A 15,203-nucleotide genomic window follows, 5' to 3' on the forward strand; every position below is an offset into this window, starting at 1 on the left:
CATGGTGGGGTGTGCAGGAAATGGGCAGTGATGTGCCTCTGTGGTGGGGGGAATCCATCATGGCTCCCTGATCTGGCAGGAGGCTGCTCTGTAGTTGGATGAATGAGCCAATGCTCTTCTGATGGCAGGGAGGCCCCAGGAGGAATGCACCCGTGGGTTCTTAGAGTGCCTCCTGCACATGGAGAAAGGAAACGGCACTGCCCCTGCTGTACAATGAGGTCACTTGAAGAGACAAACACCCACAGGTCCCTCTGATCTGATGCTGCATTTTGAGTTTGTTGTCCTTTCAAAGTTACTTCTCAACTGAGATCATGGTGTGATCTATGCATCCTACACAAGATTGGAATCAATGATCAGAAGCAAAGTGCCCATCTAAGCTGTTAATTCTTGCAGAGTGCAGTAGCTAAGGTATCACTGGCAAAGAGAAAAAGAGAGTAAAATAATTTCCAGAACCAGCAGAAAGAGGCCAACCTTTGAGGATTTCCACCTGCTGGTAAAAGCTCTCTCACACAGATAATACATAGCCCCTGCTACCCCAAACATGGCTGCTTCAAAAGGGTGAGAGCTGAGCAGAGAAGCTGTTTGTATGGTAGAAAAAAGTGGTCGGAAAGGCGTCCTTGGCCATATACTGGTTATCCTAGGAATCTGAACAACAGATAAGGGAAAAAGAAAACAGCAGGGGGAAAAGAAAAGGAGAAAATAATGCTGAACACCAGTGACCTACAAATAGTGATTACAGACCATGAAAGAAAAACAAAACAAAACAAAAAACAGCACGAGGATGGTAACGGTCCATGCCAGCATCTGCATCCATGTGTATAAATCGGGACTCAAACCGTGAATATATTCCTAGGGAATTTCAGTGTTCATACAGCAAAGACTAAAATTTAGGATTTTTCTAATGTGGTGGTCCTGGGAACACTCGGAGTCTCCTAAATGGGGCTCGCTGGGATGCAGGCCAGAGGTTGCTACTCCAGGACGCACACCAAGCAGCACTTGCTCCTGCCCCAGCAGGGCACTCAAGGCAAGTCGCTTTTCGCCCACATGGGCAACCACCCTCCATGATTTGACCAAATTTTTTCATTTTAAACATCCTAAGGAAAGGGAGAGAGATACAATAAAAATAAAAATTATCAACAACAAAAACATTCTTGCCATTTTCAGTTGAGGGGTTACAAAAACAAAATTATTCATTGTTTTCTAAAATGCAGATAATTTTTAAATTAATTAACACAGTTTTAAAAACAATACTCATCAAGCTAGAGAGCACTACTACAAAAGTGTGATTTTATGGATTTCTCAAGATAAGCTACTAGCAAGAAAAGTCACTGTGCTAAACTGGCTGCTCATGTTGTCTCAGGTGCCTGGAGGGAGCTGTCCTCTGTGTGGGCTTGTGCTCCCTGCCCTTCAACCTGAACACCATCTGGTGTTGAGCAGAGGTGCTCTCCGACTGCCTGGTCACCAAGACACTAATCAGTGATTGCAGATTAATTTATCTTTCTCTCCTTTCTTCTCCACAAAAGAACAGCTCACAGCCTGACCTAAGAGTTCAGCTTCGCCAGGAAATAGACATCATGGGTCCTTGGTGCGGGCTGAAGGTTTTGGTATGACTTCCGCTATTAGCTGAAACTACTTTATAGTTGATCTGATAGTTCCTTTACATTTATAATTTTTGTTTTGTTTTGTTTTGTTTTGTTTGTCTTTTTCGTGACCGGTACTCAGCCAGTGAGTGCACCGGCCATTCCTATATAGGATCCGAACCCGCGGCGGGAGTGTCGTGGTGCTCCCAGTGCTGCACTCTCCCGAGTACGCCACGGGCTCGGCCCTACATTTATAATTTTTAAATTTAATATAAGCCCAACCTCAGTAATGATGTTATGTGATCACAGAGGTCAGGTAGTTACCTGAATGACAGACTGGCTACTCAAAAAGCTGGGTGAAGAGATTATCTTAATTATTGGACTTATGGGAGAAAAAAACCCACAAAGGTGCTCACTCTTACATATTTTTAAGTTGTCACAATCTTGGTAAAGCAACAACTGATTCACATTAATGGGAGTCTTTGAATTTTAAAGTTTGAACCTGTCTGGTCAGAGTTCTATTTTTCTGTTGGTAAAGAACTGACAAGACTATATTTCATCAAATGGTGGTTTCAATGATTATTTAGGAGTTAGAGGAATGCTATCAGAAAAGGCCATAAAACCATTAGTTCTTTAACTGTATTATTTTGGAATAGAGATGACTGATCAAATGTTAGCACTCTATGCTCTGTTCAAACTCCCTGTCCTTAAAATTACCACACTATCCCCCTCCACTTTGAGGGAGCAACATTTGTTGTTGCTTCACTTAAAACCCTGATGATTCATCACAGCCTTAAAAAAAAAATGGACTTAAGCATATTCTAGTATTTTTATTCATGAGTATCTGAAAAAACATTAAATATTAGATTGTGGGTAGAATATTGATTGAAGCCTTGTATCTTGCCTGCAAATATTTCTGAAGTCAAGGTGGACTACAAAAGAATCTGTGCAGACCCCCTTTGGCTGGTGGGTCTATTAATTGTTCCTGGCAGGGCCTTATGTGCTGTCTCACTATTCTGGGAAATAAGTAGCCACTATAACAACCTGGAAGTCCCTGGAAAACAGCAAAAACTGTTAACCAATTCACATAGCAGCTCTGGCCCCAATATCAAAAAACAACTAGAAAATCATGTACACTGTTATTAATGGATCAAACTTTCCCTCCCCTGTACTTGTGCCTCAGTAAAATTGTCTACTGTAGTCAGATTTTGCTAAGAGTTTTTTTTTTAAATCAGTTTTTAATGATTTTTAAATGAATTAATACCCTTTGAAAGGAAGAAGCATTTCTTTAGTAATAATCCATACTTTCAACCACTGATAAATCTTCTGGGAAAAAAAGTACTGAAAATGAACAAAGACTAGTCAAGTTTCATTTAGGTTATGGTTAGAGTTTGCTTTTTAGCTATTAAATAAGTTATTTAAAGTCTACTCTCCTCCTCGTCTTTGCGAGGAAGCTAGTGATCTGAGGTCTTCCAACTGCACCTTAAGCCACTGTGCAGTCTCTCCAGTACTTACAAGAGAGCGGGAACTCTGCCTGGACGGGGGCAGAAACTGCCTCACATTCGTGGGTGTTTCCTTTTCGATGGAATGGCGTCTCTGGGGTGGCTGCCGTCTCTCTGGCTGGGGTGTTGATGATATGGGCAAGAATTTTGGAGGCTCTAAAGATTTAACCAAATGAAATAAACTCTCATAAAATAAAAATCTTAGATTTTGAATTTCCTAACAGAAAACCCTTTGTCACTGGTGACAAATGCTGCATTCAAAGATGAAATATTTATTTCATCGGAGATATATTTTAAGATGGTAATGGCAATACTTGGCAGAAACCAGTAGCAAGGAAAAAGGAAAAAAGTCCCATGTTTTTAATATAAATTCAAATTCACACACTAGCCTCAGGTTTGTACATACAAATGCTTCATGTTACTTTGCATAGAATTTTACAATTAAAGTCTCAGGCATTATTTTAAAAACATGTAAAAAAAATGTATTCCATATGATCAAAAAGACTCCCAAATCACACCAAAATTCTGAAGTGTACTCTCTTTTTACATTCTCTTTTTCAAAGATAAAATATGAAAACTCTTCTTCCTATGTTTATCAGGACATTTGTCCTTGGGTTTAAATTAAACTGTATCTAAATTGCAAAAAATAAATGTCAGCTTTGACGTTAGTATTGTGCTATTGTTATCTGCCTAATAATATTTTGGGACAGTGTTTAAAGGGATAATGTTTTAGTGTCTGAATGGTTCTATATTCATATTTTGAAAACATAAGGAGAACATTAGAAATAAATTATGCTGCCAGACTTGTATTTAGTAGTTCTCCTACTCTGTCTGCAAAATAAGGCTGCTTCAACACAGTGGGTAGGAAAGTGAAAGTCAGCACAAAGTCAAATAGGATCCATCTATGTGGACTGTCCCACCAACAGAAATCACTGAAGGAAAACAAAAGACATAATTTCAGTCAAGAAAAGATAGAGAAACCCATTATGTGATTTAATTGAGTCCTTATAACATTGAATGGGCCTGGCCAAACACCAACTACAGATAATAACTGAAACTAGCTCCTATTGTTTTTGATATGTTTAAATAATCAAAATACTATGCAATTAACCACTAAAATCTCTATGTGTATGAGTAATCAAGTCAATGTTCTAAGAATATCTTGATATATAATTAACTTGTAATCCCTCATAATGATCTTATAAATAAAAAAGATTACTGAAAGCCTTTAGGAATCCCTTTACACTATGTGTTCATAATCTACTGTCTGAGAAGTTATAAAGATGTTTTCACTATCTATACATGTATGGTGTGCGGGTGGGGGTGGGGGTGGCAGACTGGAGTGAGTGATAACAAGTATGGTTATTTAGGGTTTCTGGCTTAAATTCAGACAAGGGGGTAATTAATCTAAAAATTACACCTACATACTTCCCACAACTATATCTATAAACACAAATGTGCCTGATCTGTTGTAAGTTCAGACCTGAGGCCCAGTAATTAGTTCAGCCCTCCCTTATGATGCCATCCTAGGAAAATACCTGAGTACTCTGCTCTGGACCAGTGAAAGGCCAGGATGAGTTCTTTCTACCCAAAGTGATCACAGGGCACCTTGAGGTCCCCGTTCTAGGTCAAGTGTGTTTTTTAAGGTATCCAACTCTAGTTCTTTGTCCGCAAACACTCACTCTTCCTGGTGGACACGGCCTCCGGTACCGGATCTTCAAGGAAGGAGGGGGACACACTGCTGCTGCTGGTCGACTTGTGCAGAGTTTCTTCCTGAGCATGATATGGGTGGAGAAACAGAGAGAGTTCTTGGACATGAGTGCTCTCATGCTACTCAAACATTTTACTATTAAACAGTTATTTTAACAGGAGACACCAAATTATAATGTCAAAGTTCAAGGTAAGTAGAAGACAAAGTAGAAGGGACCTAAAATTAGACAGGTCTGGGTTTGTTTCCTAGCTTTGCCCCTTGTAGAGTGATATGACACTAAGCAGGTTTCCTATCTTAGTTTCATCACTTGTGAAAGAGGGTATGTAATGTCACTTTCCCCACAGGGTCATTGGAAGAGTTAAATGAGATAATGCACGTAAAGTGCTTAACCCATTACCTGACACACAGTAAGTGGTGGTTATTATTATTATTAGGAGAATATTTAACACATTCATAAAAATAACTGATTTTGAGCCCCACAAAGGCAGAAGATGGGTCTGCTTTGTTCATTGCTGTATACCTAGTACTAAACTTATCACTCAATAAGCAATGAATAAGTGTTCATTGAATGAATGAATGAAAATAAACATTTCATAAAATGTCATAGGAGTTTAGGAAAATATTTACATTGTGCCAATAAAATTTCAATTCCTATTACCAGTAGGAAGAGACTTTAATTTGTTTAAGACTAAACCAAAATGAGGTATAGTATTTATTCATAAAATCTTCACTATCTACTATTTGACAGGCGATACACATTAACTGGAAGACAACTAATTTCTCCTACAATATCTATGGAATACTGCTAAGTATTTTTAAATACAGAAGGAAGAAAATTAGGTAAATATATTCATCCATGACTATGTGAGATAGTGAAATTCTCTTTGAGCTTCCTAGCCAAAGTGACTTTAAGAATTAGCCATTCACTAAAAAACTGGCCTCATCTGAAACCTACTGCTGAAATCATTAGTTTCAAAGAGGCCATAACACAAAGGATCTGGTCAAAGAACAGGAGAGGAAAAAAACTGTGTAAACCACACAGTTCAAACACAGAAGGTTTGAACAGTGACCTCAACACTCTTGGGACTTACCACAAACAAATCAAGCAATATAAGCAAAGCCTCTATTAAAGATATGGTGTAGGTCACACAAGTCTCCAAAACAGCCAGAAAACAATTAGGATATTCTTCTGTTTATGGAAGGTCAAAAGGAAATACGAAGGGTTTTCAAAAAGTTCATGGAAAGATATGTGTTATTTTTTAAATCTATATTTCCCACAAACTTTTTGAAGCACCCATGTAAATGCTAAGAGTATGTCTTAGGGGAAGAAAAGTCATATACTCATATATGGTTCTTCCCAAATAATTACCTCATGAGGTGGGTGCTACCTGATCACAACAGCAGAAATCATCCCCTGCCTCACATGTGTCAGCCCACCTTCCCTACAAACATTTTTTAAAGTCTAATTTTACATGTTATAGCTTGTTTATTCACAGGTGGGACCTGGTAATAAAGTAAAATTCTGTATAATGAAAATGTTACCATACTTATTTCTATATAACACAAACTCTCTCTGAGAAAAAAATGGCTCTATAAATAACTAAATCAGTCAGAATGAAGTCTTTTTGAAGCAAATGAAAAAAATCAATAATTAATGACCACAAAATTTAAAATTCCAAAGAAACTGCAACAATCAGAAAGCATAATGATCTGCACTTGAAGTGGTGAAGCCAGGGCACCCTCTGCACTTCCAGGATGGACTGTGCTTCCCCCAGCTCAAAGCACATCAACATCTGCGCATGCAGCATGCCCCTCGCACACTTACTTTGTGCCATATGTCCTCTCATACACATATTGACCTGCAAAATGAAGAGAGCGTGGGGGAAAAGGAGGAGGGCTCTTTCTCCCCTTCATAACTTACTCTCAGTGAAACGCTATAAAAACCTCACAGCCGGATTTTTCCACCACTGCTACCAATCTTTAAAATGACTACTCAGTGTTTGATGGTCTCTGAAGAAACATTTTTTTCATTGGGAAAATGAGGTAATTAGATGGAAAACTCTTCATTGGTCCTTTCTAGGTCAAAAGCGTCAGTGTCTTTCCTGACCCTTTTCAACTGTGCAGATACAGTTCCAGAATTGAGATTTCAGTTTAGGTGAATTTAAAGGTAACAGTCTGATTTTTTTTCTCTAATAATGCTGAATACTTTTATTTCACTCTTACTCTTGTAGACACAATTGAGACAAAAGTAATAAATGGGCACATTCAGAGTACTAGATTGTGATCCTTAGAAGTTGCATTTTCTAGTTAAAAAGCATACACTTAAGATTAAAAAACAACACAAGAAAGCCACATAGTATATCCATTTTTTTAAATGCTCTTGCAAAAAGTTACTAAGGTTTGGTGTTAGAATCTGATGTAACTTGCTTTACACAATGGACATACAGTACACTAAAATGTTATAGGTATAAAGAATTGTTTTAAATTTTAAATTGCTCCCAAGCAATTCTTGATGGTTCCCTGTTTCCACATACCCACAACAGGCAGTTACACCCAATTTTCTGACTGCTTAAAAACTTATCTTCTCTAGGATTAGTTACTGCTCCAGAGGAATTACAAGGACACCTAGAAAGAGAACCAGGGAACTTTTAGAGGTCACATCTCCTGAGTGAGAGGTGTTCATGCTTGTATTCACGTGCATGTGTGTGCACAGGCTCCTGCTTGCCTGCTTGGGTCTCTTCCTGTTGACTAACCACTTTCTGTCCATCTGAGGAACTTTGATGGGTCTCTGACCACTCTAGAACATCAGTCTCTTCTGTCACCTGGCCTGGTTTCTGAGATCTGCTTGCTTTTGTTGTCAGACCTTAGTGACTGGTCTCTGACACTCACTACATTAGATCCTTTTTAGTTGAGAACTGCACCTGCAGGACAGCCTCCTGCACTGCTGCTATGGTCCCAGGGCAGCACTGCCACCTGATGTGCCAAGAATCATCTTGGAGGCCAGACTGGGTGCCTAACTCACCAGGAATGGAAACCTTCCTTTTCCTGAAACAAAGCCTGGGGAAGGCTGAGACACAGCTCCTTTGCTTAGCTTTCCTACTGGACGCTTTGACATGGCATTGGATCAAAATTTATCTTTCTATCCCTGTTTGCAGATGACATGATCCTGTATATGAAAAACCTAAGGACTCTACCAAAAACTCTGAAAGCTGATAAACGATTTCAGTAAAGTTACAGGATACAAAATCAACATGCAAAAACCAGTAGTGGTTTTATACTACAAAAATGAACTAGCAGGAAAAGAAATCAAGAAAGCAAGCCCATTTACAATAATCACCAAAAAAACAAAATACTTAGGAATCAATTTAACGAAGGAGGTGAAAGATCTCTACAATGAGAATTACAAATCACTCCTGAAAGAAATCAAAGAGGACACAAAAAAATGGAAAGACATTCCATGCTCTTCAATTGGAAGAATTAACATTGTAAAAATGTCCATACTGCCCAAAGCTATCTACAGGTTCAATGCAATCCCCATCAAAATACCAATGACATTCTTCACAGAAATAGAAAAAACAATCCCAACATTCATATGGAACAACAAAAGACCCCAAAATGCCAAAGCAATCATGAGCCAAAAAAAAAAAGAAGCCAGAGGCATAACACTACATGACTTCAAATCATACTACAAAGCTATAGTAAAACAAACAGCAGGGTACTGGCATAAAAACAGACACACGACACATGGACCAATGGAACAGAATATAAAACCCAGAAATCAACCCACATATTTACTGCCAAATGATATTTGACAAGGGCAACAGGAGAATACACTGGGGAAGACTGCCTCTTCAATAAGTGGTGCTGGGAAAACTGGACATCCGTATGTAGAAGAATGAAACCAGACCTGTACCTCTTGCCATATACCAAAATCAACTCAAAATAGATTAAAGACTTAAATATAAGATCTGAAACTATAAAACCCTAGAAGAAAACATAGGGGAAACACTTCAGGAAGTAGGACTGCACAAAGACTTTATGAGTAAGACCCCAAAGGAACAGGCAACAAAAGGAAAAATAAGCAAATGGGCTTATATTAAACTAAAAAGCTTCTGCACAGCAAAAGAAACAGCAGAGCGAAAAGATAACCTGTAGAATGGGAGAAAATATTTGCAAACTATGCATCCGACAAGGGACTAATGTCCAGAATATTCAAGGAACTCAAACAGCTACACAGTAAAAAAGACAAGTAACCCGACTGAAAAATGGGCAAAGGAGCTGAATAAGCATTTCTCAAAGGAAGATTTACAAATAGCCAACAGACACATGAAAAAATTCTCAATTTCACTAAGCATCAGGAAAATGCAAATCAAAACTACACTGAGACATCATTTCATGCCAGTTAGACTGGCCATTATCTAAAAAGACAGAAAATAACAAATGCTGGTGAAGATGGAGAGAAAGGGGACCTCTCCTACACTGTTGGTGGGACTGTAAATTAGTACAACCATTATGGAAAACAGTATGGAGGTTCCTCAAACAACTACAGATAGAACTGCCATATAATTCAGCAATCTCACTGCTGGGTATACACCCAAAGGAATGGAAATCATCATGTTGAAGGGACACCTGCACTCCTATGTTTATCGCAGCTCTATTTACAATAGCTAAGAGTTGGAACGAACCTAAATGTCCATCTACGGACAACTGGATAAGGAAAACATGGAATATATACACAATGGAACTACTTTGCCATAAAAAGGAATAAAATTCTGCTATTCGCAGCAACATAGATGAACTTACAGAAAATTATGTTAAATAAGCCAGGCACAGAAAGAGAAATACTGTATGTCCTCACTCATAAGTGGGAGGTAGAGAGGAAGGGAAGAAGGGAGGAAGGAAGATAGATAGATCATAATAATTTGTTGGGCCGGCCCGTGGCTCACTCGGGAGAGTGCGGTGCTGATAACACCAAGGCCCTGGGTTCGGATCCCATATACGGATGGCCGGTTCGCTCACTGGCTGAGCGTGGTGCTGACAACACCAAGTCAAGGGTTAAGATCCCCTTACCGGTCATCTTTTTAAAAAAAAAAAAAAAAAATAATAATAATAATAATAATTTGTTGAACTTCCAAAAGGAGAGAATGGAACTGAGGCCACCAGAGGTGGGAAAGCTGGGGTGCGGGATGGGGGGCGGGAGGGTTAACAAGAAATGGTAAAGAGCCTCAAAATGATTGCATTGTGTAATGATAAATGTAGAAAAAAAAAAGACTGTTTCTTCAAATAACTTGTAATCAATTCTATTTTTAAACCATGATTCTCACAACTAAACCTATTTAAGACTCCTTGAATCAAGAGACATTGTTTGTACTGCTGAGAAAATTGTTACCCCTAACTTCACACTGGATGTTAAGGTAATTACTATCACACAGCCACTGCTGGCGTGGGCCATTTGCCCATCACAATGTACATGATGTTGCACAATCAGTGGCCTGCCTACCTTCTGGGCTTTGTTGCTTGTCACTGTTCCTCACCGTGATTCTGTAACAGTGCTCTTCTTCCAGTTCTGGAAAAAAAAGCTAAGTACCTTCTTAACTCAGACCTACACTCATGTGTTTATCTGCCTAGAAATACCTCTCTCCCCTACTTTTCACCTGACTACCTCCTTCTCACAGTCATGCTAGCTATATGTGACTCCTCCAGAAAAAACTTTCCTTGTTCCTCAAGTCTAAACTAGCTCTCCTGTTCATTTGAATTCCACAGATTCTGAAAACTTATAATTATATATGTGTGTATGTATATGTGTTTATGGTGTGTATATCTGATATCATTTAATTGTTGTCTCCAAGCAATTCTAAATAATACCAGCACACACACATACACCTCATCTTTCATTAAAAAAAAAGTTACTAAAGATATGCTAACTGAGGTCATTATAGATAAGCCAGAAACACTGAAGCTAGACTTCCAGGAACTGCAAAAAGGAGCAACGGAAAAAAGGTGTGCTGTGAGAAGTCTAGTTTAATAGGGGTTCAGCTACCAAAATGTTGTATGGCTTGTCTAACTTGGTCTCTACCTCTACTAGGGGCTCAGTTTTCTCACTGAAAAGTAACACTGGCCAACCTTCTAAGGCCACTTCCAGTTAAGAAAAAATTATTTTAAAAGTCAGGTATTGTCACATACCACTAGTCAGATTACTAGCAAGTTTGTGAGATATGTAAACTCTGGAGTTCCACAGACTCGGGTTTCAAATCCTATCATTTACCAACTCCTTAGACTTAGACAACGATTACGTGTGTGTGTTTCTTTATCTTTATAAGGATTATAGCTACTTTCAAGGGTCTTCATGAAGACAAATTAATTTATATGTAAAGTCTAGCACAGAATTATTAGTTCAATAAAAATTAACTAGTAGAGCTTTCTTAAAGCAACTTGGCAATATGTATCGAAAGCTATACAAACGTGCATTCTTTTTTTTCCTCTATAAAAAGAGGTTTATATAGATGTTAGAATCATCGAGTGATTGAACAAGATTGAACATAAGTGCTCCAGGCTTTGGGGCTGAGCTGCAGAGCACCCAGGGCTGAGGCCTCACTTGGATTTCCACATGCAACAGGGAACAGCTTGGTCAGTTTGTGCACTGGCCACTGTGCTTTGAAACATTTTCCAATCAAAGGCTGGGACTGCAATTTTCAGAAGACACACCCTGGCCTCTAGGAAACAGGGGAGTCTTTTAGATAAAAACTGCTGTCCCAAGAGCTCCCTGACAGACACCTTCGGGCATACAGTGATTCTTGGGGAGGGCAACTGCTGCCTTCCTCAGGCTTCAGCTGTGGGTATAACTGGACATTTTCACCAGCAATAACCCCAAAAAAGGACCTGACTAGGAGTCTCCTAGAACCTGGCTGTCGCCCCCATCCTACGAGGAAAAATGTGCATTCTTTCACCTAGAAAATGCAGTTCTAGAAATATTCTGAGAAACAATTCAAAGCAAAAGTGTAACATAAGGATGTTCACAACAGTATCGTTATTTATGATTGGTTGAAAGTTGGAAACAACCTAAATGTTCAAAAATAGGGGACTGGGTAAATAAAATATCATAAATTATTACGATGGAATACTACACAGATATTAGGCATCATGTTGGAAAAGAACAATTACTCAGATGGGGAAATGTTCATGATATTTTGTTAAGTAAAAAATGTGGGTTAGTTCTAGTTCTGGCAATACGGCAGATCAGATAACCTATTTCTAAGCCCTCAAAAAATGTGTAAGATTTCTGGGTCACTACCAATGGACAATTTAACAGCTAGAAACTTCCAAAGTGTCCACCATGGGTCAGTACTAACTGGTGAGTGCCAATGAATCAGTAACAGGGGCCAAGTTTAACAACTAGTAACTCTCTAAAGACACTAATTCGAACTTGCAGTTAATGCTTATTACGACTGTAGATTTAAATGAATAAAGTTATTAGGTAAGTCCAAAAGAAAAAAAAATCAGTTTGCCAGTTTTGCAACTGGAGTACTTACTTGACAGGAAAAAAAAAAATGCATTTCTCTGATTAAACCACAAACTTTAGGCATTAAGAAAATTAAAAAGCACGTCAATGTTTCAAAGCTTGTAAAATAACTAAGGAGCTTTTCTTTTTGCATAAAACAGTTGATTTACAACTGATAATGTAAATAATTCATTATTATTCTACTTTATAAGAATATTTCATCTACAGTAACATATTGACCGATTCAAGGAAATTCAGAACTAAACTAAGGAATATTTAAACAGCAAATTATTCCTTGTGATAATTTGGACCCAAGTTTAAGTTAAACCTCAAAGAAAGCAACGAGTAACAGGAAAGTCCTGGTGGACAACGTCATCAAGTGAAAACTGTCTCCACAGGTGAGCACAAGTGATATCCTGGAATGGTGGAAGGTATCTCTTAAAAGTCTCTATGGAAAAAAAGATTCAATGAGATCATAGATGAAGAGTTTACCATACAGTAGGTATTTGATGGCTAGAAGGCATTTCCTAAAGTGTGAAAAAATAATCTCTGCTGGGATGAGTCTCATAAGTTAACGAGAGAAATGCATATATGTATGATAGCATTCCTATATAAGGAGTAAATAAAGTGCCTGCTTAGCAGTTGGAAGTGCCCCAGCTCCTTCTCCAAGGGGAGGTTCTGGTCTCTCCTTCAACCATTTCAAGGGCTTCAGCATGAGGATGGGCAAAGAGGCCAGCAGAGGCAGGTGAGCTCCACTGGTGAGAAGCTCAGTGTCAGCCGGAAGCTGTCACTTCGTAGTGGAACACTTCTACTTAGAATAGAAAAGGACTCTCACTGTGCTCTGTGAGGCTTTTGGGGAGGCCCCGAAAGACAAGATGGTAGAGGGTGGCCAAGGTTCTAGTTCCACCTCCATTGTTGGCTGACTGACATCGTACTTCTGTGTAAGTCTGATGTGAAGAAAAGGTTTTGGTGCTTTAAAAAACGTTTGGAAGCCAGTCATTAAATGGAAGGGAAGGAAGAAAAATGAAGAAGTAAGTGGGTGACAACGTTGAGAGGAAGGAGGAACAAGGATGAGGCCAGCCTGTGCTGAGACCTCCCTTTCCTCGGTCTCCACTGTCCTCCACGGTTCTGAGCCTTGACTTGGTCTTTGCTCACAGTGCAATCTTGGCCAGGAACTCACCAGACAAGTCAGCGGAGCCACTAGATGCCAGACATGGAGTAAGGAACAGGGTACGACCGCACCTCTGATCCAGGGAAAGTACTGGCTGGTAGGGGAGAAAATGTAAATGCGCGGCACACTGAGGCTCATGTGCTATGATGACATGGAAAGCTCTCTGCCCATACTTTGCGCTCCCCTAATTCTAAAACCAAAGTCCCAGCTCTTCATTGAGGCTTCTCCAGCCCTTCCAGCCTCTGCAGCATTCAGTCACTGACTAAACTGACCTCTGAAGTCTCTGAACTTCTGTGCTGTTTAGTCACACACTACACAGGCTAAAAAAGTACCTGGCAGACATTGTGTTCTCACCAAACACTTGTAGTGATTCTTAGTATATGTTTTGTTAAATTTCCTATTTAAATTACAAGCAACTGGAAGACAAAGGCCATCAGATGTCTACCTCCATCCTTAGTACTTACAAAAGGCATTCAATAAATATATGACTGCAAAAAATGGACTGGAACTAGAAAAAATAAGAAGTGGAAGAAGAACAATAGGAGAAGAGCCAAAGAATATATTAAAAAGTAGGGAACAAATTACTATAAAATGTAAGTGCAGAAAGTCTGGGTAATATGATATGGCATGTAGCTAACGGTTACTGAATTTGTGGCCATCTATAAGAGAGCAAATATGACCAGAGATAAATCAATATTGGTTTAGGAATTCCCTGACATCAGGAATTAATAAAAGTGGGGAAAAGAACACTCATCCATCAGTTTGGAAAACGGAGAATTCTTTAGTGTCTTTTCCAGTTTCATACTTCTGGGTTACAACTGCCAAGTTCTGGAACTGGAAGGGACCTGAAGATCCTGGAATCCCTCTCCTCCTCAGAAGCAGGTCATGTTGACAGCCGACAAGATGAGGGGCTCGTCCCAGTGTCCTGTCCACACACCCAGAGCTGCTCCACATGGAGAACTGTCTTCACTAATCTATACTGCGAAAAACCCTGCTTTGAGCTTCCAGATGCTTCATGCATGTATATACAAATGTCACTTAATTATCTGGCTTTACAACAGACATTCTTCTGAGTTGGCTTTGATAAGTTGATAGATAATCTGAAAGTAGCTACCCTTAAGAGAGCATTTTTAGATGGAAACAACTAATTTACCACTATTGAATTAAAGCTGTGTTTCAACAACAGAAATTTTACTGAAATTTCAATTAATATAAATCCCCTCGAATTGAACATAATTGATTAAAAATAAAGGCTTCTGTTTATCTATCTGTGTTATAAGTGTTAAAGTTTAAACACACTTAGAAATTTTAAAATTCTTAAAAAAACCCCACCATAGAACATTCCCACATTTAATACCTTTGACTATTCTTTCCTTAGTACTCACAAATATCAGTTTTAAATTGAAGAGGAAGAGAGGAATATGATTGTTTCCAGGCTCTTGTCTAAGTTCATTCGCTTTGTTCCATAAGTCTTTGAAATCTCTACTACTGCTGACTGAAGAACTGTGATTCATCCAGACTTAAAGCAGCAGCTGGGGACAAAGGTCAAAGGTAGCTGGAATCTAGCTCTAATGCTTCTCTTTTCAGCACCTATTGCTTGCTTCATATTCCACCCGATGACGGGCAGGCTGGGTGGCAGCGGCCTCCCTCTGGTTAAGAGTACTGCATCAGTAAGTCAACTCAAAGTTTGAATTTGGGGTGTCAGCACTATATATTTTTTTTTTAAAAAAGGAGCATGAAT

General features: G+C 39.0%; 1 protein-coding gene across 4 annotated transcripts in view; it reads right to left on the reverse strand.

The window, feature by feature from the left end:
* Window positions 1-15,203, reverse strand: part of SPIRE1 (spire type actin nucleation factor 1) — a 221,806-nt gene that overhangs the window by 11,221 nt on the left and 195,382 nt on the right. For 3 of the 4 annotated variants that reach the window (XR_010021477.1, XM_063076764.1, XM_063076766.1), the window contains exons 10-12: window positions 4,765-4,855; window positions 3,096-3,238; window positions 472-645 (exon numbers count right to left, since the gene is read on the reverse strand). Coding sequence is in view for 3 of the 4 variants with exons in the window: in XM_063076764.1 (XP_062932834.1) it covers window positions 472-645; window positions 3,096-3,238; window positions 4,765-4,855 (408 nt within the window). In the remaining variant the exon portion in view is untranslated. The remainder of the gene's footprint in view (window positions 1-471; window positions 646-3,095; window positions 3,239-4,764; window positions 4,856-15,203) is intronic. The other variant, XM_063076765.1, reaches the window with a different exon arrangement.

The sequence above is a fragment of the Cynocephalus volans genome, chromosome 13 (assembly GCF_027409185.1).
Source record: "Cynocephalus volans isolate mCynVol1 chromosome 13, mCynVol1.pri, whole genome shotgun sequence".
Classification (NCBI taxonomy): domain Eukaryota; kingdom Metazoa; phylum Chordata; class Mammalia; order Dermoptera; family Cynocephalidae; genus Cynocephalus; species Cynocephalus volans.